A 16,159-nucleotide genomic window follows, 5' to 3' on the forward strand; every position below is an offset into this window, starting at 1 on the left:
CGCCATGGCACTCACTCTAGCCAGGGCAACAAAGTGACACTCTGTCTCAAAAAAAAAAAAAAAAGAAATGATTAAATACATAGCTCTGTGTTGACTGGTTATGTTCTGCACATTAGGTCAGGATATTTTCCTCTCAGCTCCTAGAGAAAGCTGAGTCTTTTTATCTATTGTGAGAAATTCAGTAGGGCTTTGACAAAGCCAGCATTTACTCAGAAGTCATATAATAAATATGGTATAAGTTTCAGATTTTATTCAGTACATGTAGAAAGACTCTCTGAGATTTTATTTGAAAGCAAAGGAGCAGCCAACCTACAGGACAAGATGAGACTTAGTTTTTAGCTGACTGTCCAAACAATAAGGGAAATAAGAGGAGTCATTATCTAGGTTAAGTTTTTAATATTAATTTTAAGAGATAAGGTACAAGGCTTTACTATTGATTACTTAGAATAATGTTTAAAAATACATAAGCAATTGGTAACTGTAGTTAATGACCATATTAACACACAATTGAATGGTACAACTCAATTTTCAATAATTATAGGATAATAAAAATAAGACTTTTAGCTAAAAACAATGCTTTTAATTCTGCATAACTTTCCATAAACAACTGAACAAAATAAACAACAGGTAATAAAAAACACAGCCCAAAAAATATCTTTATTTTGCTTGAAATGTAAAATCCAGAATCAAATACTATATATAATATATATATGTGTGTGTATATATATATAAAAAATAATTGTGGCATTCTATGTCATTTCATTAGTGAAGATGCTACAGGTAAAGCAAGGAACAAGAAAGACAATATAGTGAGATGGAAAAAAGTGCTGACCTGAATGTCTAGAATCAAAGTTCTACCACTCAGAGTCAATCATTTAACCTCTCTGGACCTCAGTTTACAAATCCATGAATGAAAAGGTTGGGTGGGCTATTATGGATGTCTGAGGCCTGTCTCTAAAAGGCCTATTAATCTACAAGGAGTAAAGAGCAGAGCTTGTCTATGGAATTTTTTAAGAAAATCTGTCTAGGAAAGGTAAGTCTAAATAAGCAAGATAGTCCCAAACCAGAAAGTCTGGTTCACCTTAGAATAAGTCAAGTTTGTCAACAAGGATGTATTCCAATCACCAAAATTGTCTGTTCAAGTGTTTTTGCTTTGTTTTGTGCATATGTGTGACTCTAGCATTTCCCAAGTTGTCACAGTATTTCACAAAATGGGTTGTGTTCAATATGTTTGGAAAACAATGGGTTGAACAGTTGTGGTACTCTTTTAGTTATAACTTTAATTTGATGTGAGGAAGCAAGATGCCTACAGCCACAGTAACTGTGACTGGCCTAAGGTAATCACTGAAACCCTGTTTTTTGCTTTCCCAGCCTCTCTTGCAGCTACAAGTGGCCAAATCAATGTATATGGTTGTGGAACCCTATTCTTTACAGAAATATCTCCAGGGATTACTTTTCCAGAGAGTATGGTGACCTAGGTTAACTTTATGACAAATAGTAGATAAATGACCAGTAAAACCAGAATGTGTTAATCTTTTAGGCATTTCTCTCATAAAACATTTACTCATTTCTATGGATAAATAAAAACCTATGCATTCATTTGTGTACTTGGTCATACCTTGCCCCTATTTTTGGAAAGAAGTTAAAATGAAGGAAAAATCTGTTGGCCAAGAAGGTGTCTGTCTATCAAACTCCTTGTCTACCAGAAGCCTAGAGAACATGGGAATTCATGAAATGTAATATTCATGTTAATGAACCTTTTAGACTAGTTGTGCTGTCAAGTAAAATCTACAATCCAGTATCCTCAGTTCTGTGTATAAGAATCACCAGTGGTGTTTTAAAAAGAAAATTACAGGTCCTTCTCCATCTACCATACACTCCCTTCAAATTCAGGTCTGGAGGTAGCTCAGTCATCTATAATTTTTTAAAGCCCTACACTTGATTCTAACAGGCAGTCAAGGTTGAAATACTGTGCTTTATAAATCACAGAAGCTTTGTCTGTTCAAGATTCTTAGGTGAATACCGCCTTATGGCATAGTGGAAGTAACCCTATACCAGGCAGGTATCAAGAGTTCAGGTCTTGGTTCTGGCACTCAGCAGCTAAGTGACTTTGAGAAGATTACTAAAACTCTTTGAGCCTTAAAATGTCACTCATAAACAGGGTCACTTTTGCTCTGAATGTAAACATCAAGTGTTTATAAAACCACATGGAAGATATTAAGGAGTTTGAAAACTTTTAACATCGTATTTAATGCTGTTTTCCTCTTCATGGACTGTCCTTTCCTTTCCTTGCATGCTGGAAAAATCTTATTGTTCCTTCCACTGAGGACCGAGTTTCAATCTCTGAAGCCTTTCCTAATCCAACTGCACAGAAATGTTACATCATCAGGGTTTCTGCAGCCGCTTTCTACAGCCCCCCTACAACACGGTGAACTAACAACCCTTCGCCTCCCCGTTGGTCTAGTGGAAGCTCCTACAGAATCAGGGGGGTCATTACCAGTATCTCCTGTGCCAAGCAATGTTAGCTAAGGCGAACCAGATGGCTATCACCTCATCATTGAAAACTGGCAGAAACTGCCCTTATAGAACTCAGTTACCTGTTTCTCTTCTAGTTTTTCAAAAGCTCAATCTTTCTTCAATGTACTTTTTACTTGTGGAACCCGAACAAGAGCTAAGAGGCGGGCCGCTGAGATCTGCCCTAGTAACCACAGCCTAATGTTAATACAGGTAATAATAATTCATTAGTGCCTATACCTAATAGACGCCTGGCTACCCACGTGAGAAACATTAATTCAACCACCTTGTAAAATATATACTATTAATATTTCTGTTGCACAGGTAGCTAGCTGAGGTTCAGAGGACTTAAGCAATTGGCTCCAACAAGGTCACCAGGCCAGGACTGGAACACGGGTTCTCACTCCGGAGCCCCGGATCGTAACCGCCACACGCACCTTCTTCCTCCGCAGACACTCTGATGACTCAGCTCCTTTGGTGCGGCTCAGGGGCAGGTAACCCGGAGCTCGACCCGGGCTCCCGCTCGGTATACTGTACAGCTGAAACTGATCAGACGGGAAGGCGGAGGCACCGCCGCGAGAACCGCTTCCCCTCGGCGCTGCGGCCGCCAGGAAGTGCCCTAACTGTAACTTGAAATCGCCCGCGGGCAGTGCAGCCGAGCCCGGCCCCTCGCTGCGGGCCACCGGAGGGCCGGACAGGGCCAGGGGACGCCTGTTCCACACCGCGCTTCTCGCGTCTGCCCACGTACCTCGGGCCTCAGACCCGTCAGCCCGGCACTCGCGCGGGCCGGGGTGTTAGCGCCGCCCGCCCCCCGGAAGTGACGAACAGGAAGCGTCTCTCCTCCCACAGGGGGCGGGGAGGGAAGATGGCGTCGCCCAGTAGCTGGTGAGGAGGGAGGACACGGGGACCCCGGAGAGCGGCCAGACTCGTGCGCCATGGCCGCGTCCCCGCACACTCTCTCCTCGCGCCTCCTGACAGGTACTGTACCCGCCTGGGGCACGACCTTGGGGAAAATTGAACTCTTTTAGCCACGTGCGAGGCCGTGGTTCTGGCTAGCTGCAACCTTGGGAGCCCTTGGCGAGGTCGGCTGGTCGCTGGTGTTGGGGAAAGTGACCTTTGGAGAACCCTGGAGTGAGGGGGCCACGGAGTGAGGGTCCAGCCTTGCACTGTGGCCCCAGTGATGCACACTGCCTCCTCCTTGCGACTCCCCGGAAGGAGTAGTGTCTACACTGCTGCTTTCGGTTTTCAGGTAGTGGAAGCTGGAGAAGGCAGAGTGGAACCTTAGGGCTCCACAAGCCTCTTGGCTTATCAGGGTCTCAGTTCCTAGCCACTGGCTTGTAACGACAAGGGATGCGCTTTGCTCCCACTCAGAAGCCTTGTTAAAATGTAAAAGGTCTTGATGATAACGATGACAATGGTGATGACAGCTGCAGACAGCAGACCATAGTCCCCCTCAGACTTTTGGCTTTGTATGGCCAGTGTCGTCCTTGATATAATCCTCCCCCTTGAAGGACCTGTGACAAATGTATACTGAAGTTGGAATGCACCTCCTTGGCTCTTGGTAAAGTCTCAGCTCAAATGCCATCTTTTCAGAGAGGCCTACCGTGACCACCCTATGTAAAGTAGGGCCCTCTACTCCTCTCTTCACATCATTCCACTTATTTTTTTCATTATGGTTAGCACAGTCTGTAAATTTTTAAAATTTATATACCAGTTTGTTATGTGTTTCTCCCAATTAGAATATAAAATTTGTGAAGAGATGAACACAGTGTGTCTCTGGTTCAACTCTGTGTCCCCAGTGTCTAGAACAGTACTTAGTGTACATTGTTGGCTTTCAATAGTTATCTGTGGATGGGTGAAATCTGTCCAGATGGGGATGTTAAAAAGGATGTTGGGAATTGTTTTGTCCCCAGTATTTTAGGATGATAACTAATGGCTGTGTGGGGAATGTGTTGCTTGGTGGTCCATATTAAGGACTAGATAGGAGAAGCCAGGGACTGATTTTTAATTATATCTCAATGTTGGGCCTCAGAAAATAATACCCCAAGATGAAGGCCTCAGAAGCAGCCTCAAAAGCAAAACTTTTCTCTGACTTTCTCCTGCCTTCTTGTGTCTCAGACCCATTCTCCCCCAAAGCTAGCCACGGAAATTAAAATCCATCTTCTGCAAGATGGGTTACAAAAACCAGACCCCTTTTTCCTCAAAGCCAGCCATAAACCTAAAAATATGACTCTAACTTTCCCTTGGCCATTCTATGTAAAAATTGGCCATAAATTATCTGACCATCTTTTTTGAATGTAGGTCATAAGACCTTCATTTCTGCTCAATACCCAGAAGGAAGGAATGGATGCTCAGGCCAAGAAGAATCTAGACAGGCCTTCCTGGGTTTCCTCACTCAGCCTATTAGCATTTTTGTCCAATCATATTTCTACATGCTTGTCCATACTTTGTTGAACCTAAGCATAAAAATTGACAATTTCCCCTGTAGCTTTGGGTCTTCATTCTGAAGGCTCTCATGTATACATGTTAAATAAATTTGTATACCTTTTCTCAGTCTGCCTCTTGGAAGGTGATTTTTTAGTGAAACTCCAGAGGGCCGAGGGACTTCTGGCCTTTATACCAGAAACTTTTTTCAGGCCTCACCCACCACACACAAGCTCTCTGCACTGTCTGGCAATGTTGATCACTGTGACTCCATGAAATTCCTTTCTTCCTTCTTTCTCATAATGTTATTCTATGGATCTCTTCTGGTCTGTAGGTTCTCAGAGCAAGTCATTTAGCTTTTCTGGAATTGAGTTGACTTATCCATAAAATGAGGTAATTGAACTAGATGATCTCAAAGGTCCCTTCCGGTTCATAAAGTAGGGAGTAGAAGGGAGGGAGTGTAGATAAAACAAGATTGGCCAGAGTTTAGTAATTGGTGAATTGGTGAAGCTGGGGGATAAGTAATGGGGAATGGGGGCTTATTGTACTCTTTTGTTTTTACATATGACTGCAATTTTCTGTAATGAAAACTTTTATGGGTTTTTTTCTTTTTCTTTTCTTTTTTTTTCTTTCTTTTTTTTTTTTTTTACAAGAGTCTCATTCTGTTGCCTGGGCTAGAGTGCAGTAGTGTCATCCTAGCTCACTGCAATCTGGAACTCCTGGGCTCAAGCGATCCTCTTGCCTCAGCCTCCTGAGCAGCTGGGACTACAAAGCGTGTACAACCTTGCCTGGCTAATTTTTTCTATTTTTGGTAGAGATGGGGGTCTCATTCTTGTTCAGGCTGATCTCAAACTCTTGACCTCAAGCGATCCTCTCAATCCTTCCACCCCGGCCTCCCAGAGTGCTAGGATTACAGGTGTGAGCCACTGTGCCCAGTCTGTGGTTCTTTTTTGAGTCACTTCTTTGTTACTTTCTGTCATCTGACTGAGAATGTTCTTTGATCCTAACCCCAGGCACTCATTCTCACAAGACTCATCCTTTTTAAGTGCTTGAATTATCTCCTCTGTAGGGAGGTTTCTATAATGTGCATTCCTCAGATTAGCTGTCTTTCCTTCTTTCCATTCCATATTTTCAGCTATAGGGCAATTCTTGATTGCTCTGAATCCCCTCATTCTGGTAGATGGGCTGCATATAGCCCACATAGTTTGTTGCTGGATCAGTCTTTGCAATGGTGGTATGGAAGGAATTAATAGACAGCTCACTCCCTGAAGCTGTGAACGTAATTGACAAAAAAAAATCTGCTATTAAGTGGTCTGTGTGACTTCCTATAATCCACTGGGAAGATCTGTTAAGAGGGCTTGATGGGGAAGCAGCATGGTGAGATGTGGTGGGCCACTGGGCCTGTGTTAGGGATCTAGTATTATCATGTCTAATTTTGCTTGTAAAAGTTCAAACTGTTTTATAGCCATTCAAAAAAATTTCAGAACCTTTCAGCCACTTATCTCCTCACCTAATTTTAAAAGCTCTACGATCATAAGCCAGTGTTGACAGTGAGTGGTAGATATGGTCATATGTTTGCAGATTTTTGATGTATCTGTATGTCTTCAAACTTACACTTGTTTATGTAAGGCTGAAATGTCTTTCAGTTTCTAGGCACTGATTCATAGAAATGTGACATGTTTTGATTAAATGAAGTGTTTTCATCATATGTAAGTACAGTTTCCTAGCTGTTTTTCTTCATAGTACCCTTCTGTAAAATCTTAGTTTGACCGACTTAATCTTGAGAGATGTTTTCCAAGGTGGTTCAAGGAAACATATTTTGATGTTTATGGAAAATAAGCATGTCATAGTTAACTGAGGCTTAAGGATATGATTTCAGTGAGGAAATGATTTATCTCTAGTCTAAGATAACTGCCATGTATTTCAAGGGGCAGTGATAGTTCTCCTTACCACAGTCCAGGAGAGGTATGTGGGCTATGCTGTCATCACACATTATTTCATTATTATATGGAAAGCACTCTGCCAGCTGTTGTAGTGCAAAGGCAGTGAGTAAAGGAGAGCCCCCTTACCCCCATCAAGGGACTTAAAAATACGATGGTAGAAGCAAATGGAAACAATTTGCATTAAAAAGTGCCATAATATATGGAATAAAGTGATGGAGTAGTTGAAAGAGACTTTGAAAATTTGATAGGCAGTGCGTGGAGTGCAAGCGAGGAAAAAACATAAAGATGAACACATTTAGTGGAGGGTCATGAGACAACATTGCTTTGGTGAGTTGTGTGTACACATTTGGGTGAGTAGTATGTATTCTGGGCTGCAGGAAGACTGTTGGCATAATGGCACATGGATTGGAGTAGAAGGGAAGTTACTGAGGGCAGGATGACTGGCTTGAATCCTGCTATCATTACTGTGTCCAACGGTAAGATGATAAGGGCCTGTATCAGTGGATATGGAAAGAAATGGACAGATTTGAACTGAATTTCAGAGTTGACTGGACTTGATGGTTGCTAGGTGATAAAGGGGGTTGTTAGGTGATAAAGGGAGGGTTCAAGATGTATACTGATGTCTTAAAAAGTAATGGTTTTATATGCAATAGGGAACAGAACAGAGATAGGTTGAGCATAAAGTATTTTTAAAGACATTTTGCAACTCATCCATGTGGAGATATCAAGAGAGCAGATGGAAATAGGCATAATGACCCTTTAGAAATGGGTTGAAGGTTAGAAGTTATACTGTTACTGCATTTGCTCAGGGACAATATTTAGTGTTGGGAAAGTGGGGACACAATTGCCTTAAAGTGGCACATACAGCAAGAGGAGACACCATAAGAAACAGAGAAGCAGAATGTAGAAGACCAGGAGCCTTTAGAGTCATGGAAGCCATGAGGAGAATCTATAGTGTTGTACAAGTTGTTGACGGCTTGAATAGGGTGAGACCTGAGCAGAAGCACTGGATTTGTTGATATTTGAGAAAAGGTTTAGTATTAATATCATGATTAAAAGCCAAATTTGGATACAATGAAAATAGCTTATTCCTAGTTAGACTGATAGAGTCAGGCTTTATTGAGAACTATTCCTACTTTTTTTGCTGTTGTCTTACCTTACATGGCCAAAATAATAACCTGAAATATATATATATTTATATATAAATTAATATAAATATTATATAAAATAACCTCATGGAGAAAAATTGTGGTTTTTATTTTCTACTTTTTTAGAAGTGACCGAACTGATTGTTTTATATTTTTTCTTAAAAAGATCTACAGTGTGGTCATTTCTGCATTTAAAATAATAAAACATAATGATCCTAAAATCAAAATTTTCCCTAGCCCTTCTGAAGAATTATGCTGAGTTAAACAATGAGTACAGTTGATAATTGCATTTATTCACAAATCTGGGTTAGATAATTTCAAAGCTCTGACACAGTGTAGCACTCAATTAGGTAGTTGGCTTTGCTTCTGGGTAGGTACAATCATCATTTGATGAGAAGCATTAATTATTTTTAACATTTCTTCCTCTTCTCTATTATAGGTTGGGTAGGAGGATGTGTCTGCTATCTTGAAGGAAGAGCTATCCAGGAATCCCCTCACAAATTCATACATCTTTTCAGGAATGTCAACAAGCAGTGGATTACATTTCAGCACTTTAGCTTCCTTAACCGCATGGTATGTTAGGAAGACTGTTCTTACTCTGTTGCTTTCTGCCTTTACTTTTCTCTGTATGAGGGAATTGTAGAAATTCCTATTATAGGAAAAGTTTTAAGAGGTACTATTTGAAAAAGACTTTTATTTAGTGTCCTCTTAAGTTTATCCAAAACTTTAATCTCTTGTTTTGGTTATTCTTAACTGAAACCAGAATAATTCTGACATTTGAGGTTAAAAGTATGATCCTGAACTTACTATTAAGTTTGGAGAAAGATTGAAAACTTCTGGCATATTTCGACGATGCTAAAACCAGGAAATCTGAACTGTTATGATACCATGATACTTCTTTTAAAATTCTTAGAAGTTTTGTGAATACATCAGTAACACAGAAATAATTGTTTTAACAATGTGACCCTCTTATGTTCTTAAATCAGCAGTACGTTTAAAAGTTTTCTTAATACTTGTACTTCTGAGTAACTCAAACAAATTGAGAGTTTTTGCAATTTGCTTGCATTTTATAGTGGACATTGATGATATGATCTCAGTCCTCTTGTAGGTCTTTAGATTCACTCCATGATATTGTGGGCAATCTGGTAACTTACTGTCAATTACCAGTGAGAACGTTTGCCATTTTCTCAAATAGAAAATGGTCATAGAATGGCAGAAAAATAGCTGAAAACTCATAGTTGTAGTGTGAGGATGGAAAGAATAGCAAAGTTGTAATCTAACATCATATTTGACGTTTCTCTCAACTTTTTTTAACTTAAAATGCCCACTTTAAAAATCAAATTAACTTAAAATCTTAATAAAACCTGATATGTTGATAAGAGATTTAAATGTTTAAATGATAGAAATGCTCAGGCTTTTTAAATTGGGGGTCAAGGATAATGGATATTTAGAAGAGATATTTAAATACGTATAGTACCTTTTTATGTAAACAACTCTTCATTCACTCATGAATTTTTAATTATTATTTAAAACTAGTATATGTAATTTCAAGTCTTTGTGATGTAATGTAAAAGGCACTTTTCTAGTTATCAGCATAGTAGGCTCTATGTCCCAGGGCTGCCTAGAACTGGTAATAACTCTTGATATGAGGCTTGGTTTCTTCTTTTTTTTTTTTTCTGAGACAGGGTCTCACTTTCTTGCCTTGGTTAGAGTGTAGTGGTGTCATTGGAGCTCACTGAAGCCTCAAACTCCTCAACTCAAACAGTCTTCCTACCTCAGCCTCCAGAGTAGTTGGGACTGCAGGCACACAACACCACGCCTGGCTAATTTTTAAAATTTTTTTGTAGAGATGGGGGTCCTGCTTGCCCAGGCTGGTCTTGAACTCTTGGCCTCAAACAATCCTCCCACCTCGGCCTCCCAAAGTGTTAGGATTACAAGCATGGGCCACTGCACCCAGCTTGATCCATCTTCTTTAACAACTGTTGAGAAGATTAAATGAGATATATATTATATAAAACTATTAAGTACTTCACAAATGTTAGTAGTGACTAATTAGTAGTTATTAATTTTTGCTAGTAAGTGGTAGAGACTGACTCTAAAACTTACGTTCTTTCCTCATACCACACTGCTGTAACGTCATTTAGCCCTGGATTATGCCCTAATATTGAGTCCCTCTCTGCGCTGTTTGCCTAGCAACATGGAAAGTCAACAGGTTAACTTGGGCTCTTGATTCTACAAAACTTTTTCATTGCATTTGGAATGTTAAGCCTCCAGAGGAAATTCTGGAGGAGATGGATAAAAAATGAATTTATCTTTCAAGGAATTTATATGCCTAGATTTTCCAGACCATAGAATTTGAAAACCATTGCTGAGGCATTAATTTTATTCTCTATATCTGTCAGTCTAGTGATTTCCAGGTAACAAAAACTCTATAAATCCATGCTGAATTGACTAATATTAAATACGTAGGAAAAGCTTTCAAGTACCATAAAAGTTGAACTGATGGAAGATGTTACTAAACAACCATTTGAGAGTATTTTGGGCCTTGCCATATAGTAACGAGGGTTTTTTTTGTTTTTTTGTTTAGTATGTCACACAACTGAACAGAAGCCTCAACCAGCAAGTAAAACCAAAGCCAGAGCCAGTGGCATCTCCTTTCCTTGAAAAAACATCTTCAGGTGAAACCAAACTAGAACTATATGAAAAGAAACCTCTTTCGTCCCCCAGTCTGCCTTTGTCCAGAAAGCCGAATGAAAAGGAATTGATGGAACTAGAATCTGCCTCAATAATTGAAGGCTCAGTAGATGTTGGAAAAGAGACAAAAGGTGAAAAGCAGTGGAAAGAGATGAAGCTGCAGGTGGCTGATTTACCAGGAATTTTGGCTCGACTATCCAAAATCAAACTCACAGGTACTTTGTTTTTCTGATAGAGTTAGATACTTACTTGAAACTATTTTTAGTTAAATCAAAAGCTCATTTGATTTACTGCACTGAAAGGAATAGTTTGAAACTGCAGATCCTTTCTTAGTATTTTTCTTCTTCAATTTAATTGAGATTCAAAATAGAATTCTCTGATTCTACTTACACAGAATTGTAAATAATATTACATTTTAAGTATTACACTAAAATAGTCTCCCTCTCATTTGGAATTAAAGTAGAATGCTTATCTTACTTATTTCTTTGTCTTTAGTGTTTTACACCCACTGTACTTTAAAAATTCAGTAAGATAATGAGTTCTGTAGACTTCAGTTCTGGAATGGGACAAATTGAACTGCTGGGTGTGGTGTGAACCCATGGTGACCACTGAGACTTGCAGCTCATTTCTGGGTTTTGCTTCTTGTAAGGCTTCGAGGGTTGTTCCAGGTGTGCAGGGATGTAGACTGCTTCTCTGAAAGGAGATTTGGAACCAGATTTTTTTCCCTAATTCTAGTACACTATACAAAATTTTATTGCCATAATTATGTAATTTGGTTGTCACAACCACCCTGTAAGTCAGGCAAAGCATTATTGTTATTATCCCATCTTATGAGTAAACTTTGACACGGCCTATTCTGAGCTAACCCTGTTTGGAAGGTATGTTCTGGGTCATTCTGCAAACTGAAGACCTGGTCTCTTCTTTTCTTCTTGGATGAGAATAGAGATAGATCATACTAAGTGAATGATAAGGTTAAACCAGTTATTCTTTGAGGATAGAAAGTGATAAATAATGTTACTGAGTCAAATAACAGATGAGACAGGGAGGCTTTTGAGAGTATCAGGGAAAGAGTGGTTTTGCTTGTTTTTAAAGAGTTGAGCTTGAAATCCAGGGTAAAAGGAGGTAACCCAGACAACTTTTTTCCTCAGTGGCCAGCCTCACCTAAAGAAAAGAAAATCCTTTTTGGGGAAATGATGAGTAGACATAGGGGGTTTGGTGAAAGAGCTTAAGAGTCTTGCTAAGACTTACATCGTGTAGCTTAAAACAGATTAATTCTACCTGCTATCCTTGAAAACATGTCTTAGTGCTTTATGGTAGTTAAGCAAGGAATGGTCATGTCTCTAAAGGAGATCTTTTGTCATTTATGTAAGTGGTATAAGTGTCATGCTGTTGACCTGTTAAGCATGCCTGTAGATAAGTTACAGTCATTAAGATATCACCCCCAAATTAAGGCCTCTCAGTCCATAGGCATCAGAAGTGACCTCTGTCAACAGTAGGAGCCTCTTGTGTGCACCATCATTTAACACAGATTCCTTCTCTGCAGGTTTCTTCTCCTCTCTTGCCATCCCATTTCTGTCAGGAGTACCAGCATTCTTTGCTTCCCTTAGACAAGAACCTTAGAGTCAATCTTAACTCTTTCTCTCCCTTCTCCTCTTCATCTCTAGTCTAGCATCTAATGTCACCCAGGGAATCTTCTGTAACGGATGGGATCTGCTTTCTCATCCCCGTTTCCGAAGGTGCCATCCGAGTTCAGGTCCAAACCACATGAGGCTGTTGATTTTTGCAGCAGCTCCAAACTGTTCAGATCTCTGTCTTTGTTGTCCCCCCACACCCTCTGTCACAGTCCATGCTGTCCAAGGCTGCCAGACTAGTTTTCCCAAGACATTGCTTTTGATTTTCCTAATCTACACAGGAGTCTGTAGTTTCTCTGTATCGCCACCTGCCTCAACTCTGCCTGGTGTTAGAGGAACATTGTCATCTGGAATGATCAAAGTCTTGGCCCAAAATAACTTTCTTTCCCTTTTTCTGTCCTTCCCCCCCCCACCATTCTTGTCCATCTGCCTTCACAGGAGGCTAGTCTGCCAGGACGTAAGTGTCCAGACAGATCCTTTCAAGATCTCTCCATCAGACCTGCACTTGGCTCCAATCTCCCTTCTCAAAACTCAGGATCTTTGGCTTTGAAGCCAAGCAGACTTGAATTGACATCTTGCTTGTGACGTTTACTAGCCAGTGAGACTTTGGCCAGTTCCTTAACCTTGTTGAGACAATTTGCACATCTGTAATATAGAAATAATAATAAATCATTTAGGAATTAAGTCACATGATGCATGTAAAGCATCCAGCAGCATGCTTGACGCACAGGAGGCACTGAAAATTTCCAGATAATTCCAGGTAAACACTTGACTTTTTAACATATATTGTATTTCCCCTAAGGTTGTTCTGCCTGTGGGGTTTGGAGGGTTGAGGTGAATGAGGTTTACTAGGCAGGGAAGACAAGGAGGGGAATTGTAAGCAGAGGGAGAATTCTTTGCAAAAGCCAAGAAGTCTGATATATCCTGGCATTTCAGAAAACTGCAGTGTGACTGAGTAACACAGTATGACTTGACTGTCATGTAGGAAAGGCGCTTACTGAGATTGAAGAGTTAGGTAGGGGTCGTGTTTTCTTATTGGCATGTATATCATGCTAAAGAGTTGGGCCATTATACCATAGCTCTGTCAAGTCGAATATTCTTTGGAGGGATATGATCGCTTTGCATTTTATCTTATTTATTTATCTTGTAAGTGTTTTTAAATTACTATTAAATTGGTACAGGCTTATTGTAAAAAAAATTCAAATAATACAGAAGCATACATTTTAAACTGAGAAAGTATCCTTTCCTTCCATGCTAGATAAAAACTCTATGTGAAATGCAGCCTTCTCTATATAGACACACATGCAGATATAGGTGTGGTTGTATGTTTTCTTCAGTAGAGATAGAATCTCACGCACATGCACACACACACAGAGTTCTGCAACTTGCCATTTTCTTGTAACAGTGTAGCTTTCACTGACAGTATTTACCCCACTGTATGCTAGTCCACTATGCCAGTGGTCCCCTACCTTTTTGGCACCAGGGACCAGTTTCATGGAAGAGAGTTTTTCCACGGACCCAGGGGTGGAGAGCGTGGTTTTGGGATGATTCAAATGCATTACATTTATTGTGCAGTCAAACCTCTCTGCTGATGATAATCTGTACTTGCAGCTGCTCCATCACCGCCTCAGCTCCACCTCAGATCATCGGGCATCAGATTCTCATAAGGAGCGCACAACCTAGATCCCTCGCATGCACAGTTTACAGTAGGGTTCGTGCTCCTATGTGACTCTAATGCCTCCACTGATCTGATAAGAGGCAGAGCTCATGCAGTGATGCAAGCTATGGGGAGAGGCTGTAAATACAGATGGAACTTCGCTTGCTCACCCCCTCTTCACCTCCTGGTTTGCGGCCAGGTTCCTAACAGGGCTGGTCCACAAGCTGGGGGTTTGGGGATCATAGCATTATAGGGATTGACCATTATTAACTAATCCTCTACAGGTAGACATTTAAAGTGTTTCTAGTTTTTTGCTATTAAAAGCAATGTTGTGATTAACTTTTATGTACATAAGTCTTTGTATAATTAGGTGAGTTTATAGGATGTTTAGATATGTAATAGCTAGCTTTAGATATTTGAGTTTTTGATAGATCAACCAATTTGTTCCTAAGAGATGGTATAATTTGTACGCCTCCAGTAGCATATGGGAATCTGACTCCCTGTCTATACTGTACTCCTGCATAAGCAGTCTTTACCAGTTTTGCCAATTTGATAATTGAAAAAGATTTTTGTGGGAGTAAACTTCATTGTTTAAGTTTTGGTAGGATTTAGTATCTTTTTCTCTATTTTGACCATTTGTATTTTTCCTTTTATTATTTGCCTATTATATCCTTGGTCATTTCTTATTGACTTTTTAGAGTTCTTTATAAATAACGAAAATGAGCATTTCCTCTATCATATTCATTACAAATATTTCTTTCATATTTTGCCTTTTTTCTTTTTTCGAAGTGTTTTGTTGTTTAGTTTTACTTTTGCTCCACTGAGATTTTTAGCTTTTATGTATTCAAATTTACTTGTTTTTTCATGCTTAGAAAGGTTTCACCACCCTGTGGTTATAAAATACATTCACTGTTGTTTTCTTCTGATACTTTTATATTTTTGTATATTCTCCAAGGTTTTGAGACCATCTGGAATATATTTCAGTAGAAGGAATAGGATTGATTAAGAAAACTGCTGTGGTAGTACTATTGAGCAAGGATCACCTGTTTTTGTAAATAAAGCTTTATTGAAACCCAGCCATGCCCACTTACTCTGTGCAGATACCATGCTACGGTGACAGTGGAGTAATTGTGACAGAGACCTCATGGCCTGGGAACCCTGAAATATTTACTGTCTGACCTTGTACAGTTTGCCAGCCTGCTGTCAGAGAGCACAGACTGGTGAGAGTCAAGAATGATGGCGGACAGATCGTGGCAGCCGATAGAGAAACGACTTGGGCCTGAGCTGAGGCTGTGGTGGGGAAAGAGAAAAAGGGAGACAGTGAGAGAAACATGAAGGAGGTAGAATGAACACAACTTTCAATAGATGTAGCGGAGAGCTATGCAGGCATGAAACACAAGTTGAGTATGTGGAGTTGCAAAGGATTTGAGTACATTCAGGTGAAGCAAATATTGTCCAGCTCTCCGGGCCCTGTTCTCCTTATTTATTTTACTAGACCTTACCCAGCTCACAGAGAGAGCATAGTGTGCTGACCTGTGGAGCCAGACTCTGCATTCAAATGCTGGCTCTTGCTAGCTGAGTGACCTTGAGCAAGTTTCATAGGCTCTCTGTACCTCAGTTTACCCATCTGTAAAGCAAGCATAATAATTGTACCTACTTCATAGGATTGTTCTGAATATTAAATGAATTAACATTTGCAAATGACACAGAAGTGCCTGGTACATGTTAAGAGCTATACACATTTCATAAAAAAATAAATTTGTTACCTGGCTGTTCCCATAGGCATCTGAGTTTGCTGCCTCTGCTCTAGAAAAAATTCCAGGCTTCTGGTATGGAAAACTGGATGAAAGATGGTATTGAGACTTAGGAATGTGAATATGGAAGGAAGAAACAGGTTTGAGGAAAAGGTGGTGTGTTTGATTTTGGACAAATGAAATTTGAGTTGCCACTGGCATGTCTAGATGGAGAGGTCCACGGATGGCTTACTGTGAAGGACAGGAGCTCAGATAGGACACTGGGCTGGGAGAACCAGGGGTCTTCGGCATGGAGTTGGCAGTGAAGCCGTGGTAGTGAAGGTTACCAAGGTCAGTGTGTAGAGTGATCAAGCAGACGGCCCAGGATAGGACTTTGGGGTTTATCTCCTTTTAG

At 40.1% G+C, this 16,159-nt stretch overlaps 1 protein-coding gene across 1 annotated transcript in view; it reads left to right on the forward strand.

Annotated features, from left to right (window-relative positions):
* The first annotated feature begins 3,350 nt into the window (after positions 1 to 3,350).
* The window catches only part of LOC123650598 (protoheme IX farnesyltransferase, mitochondrial), a 137,332-nt gene continuing 124,523 nt past the window's right edge, over positions 3,351 to 16,159 (forward strand). Inside the window, exons 1-3 of the mRNA XM_045569485.1 lie at positions 3,351 to 3,492; positions 8,469 to 8,602; positions 10,617 to 10,938. Of these exons, the coding sequence (XP_045425441.1) occupies positions 3,450 to 3,492; positions 8,469 to 8,602; positions 10,617 to 10,938 (499 nt within the window). The 5' untranslated portion in view covers positions 3,351 to 3,449. The remainder of the gene's footprint in view (positions 3,493 to 8,468; positions 8,603 to 10,616; positions 10,939 to 16,159) is intronic.

This window comes from Lemur catta, chromosome 15 (genome assembly GCF_020740605.2).
Source record: "Lemur catta isolate mLemCat1 chromosome 15, mLemCat1.pri, whole genome shotgun sequence".
Taxonomy (NCBI): Eukaryota; Metazoa; Chordata; class Mammalia; order Primates; family Lemuridae; genus Lemur; species Lemur catta.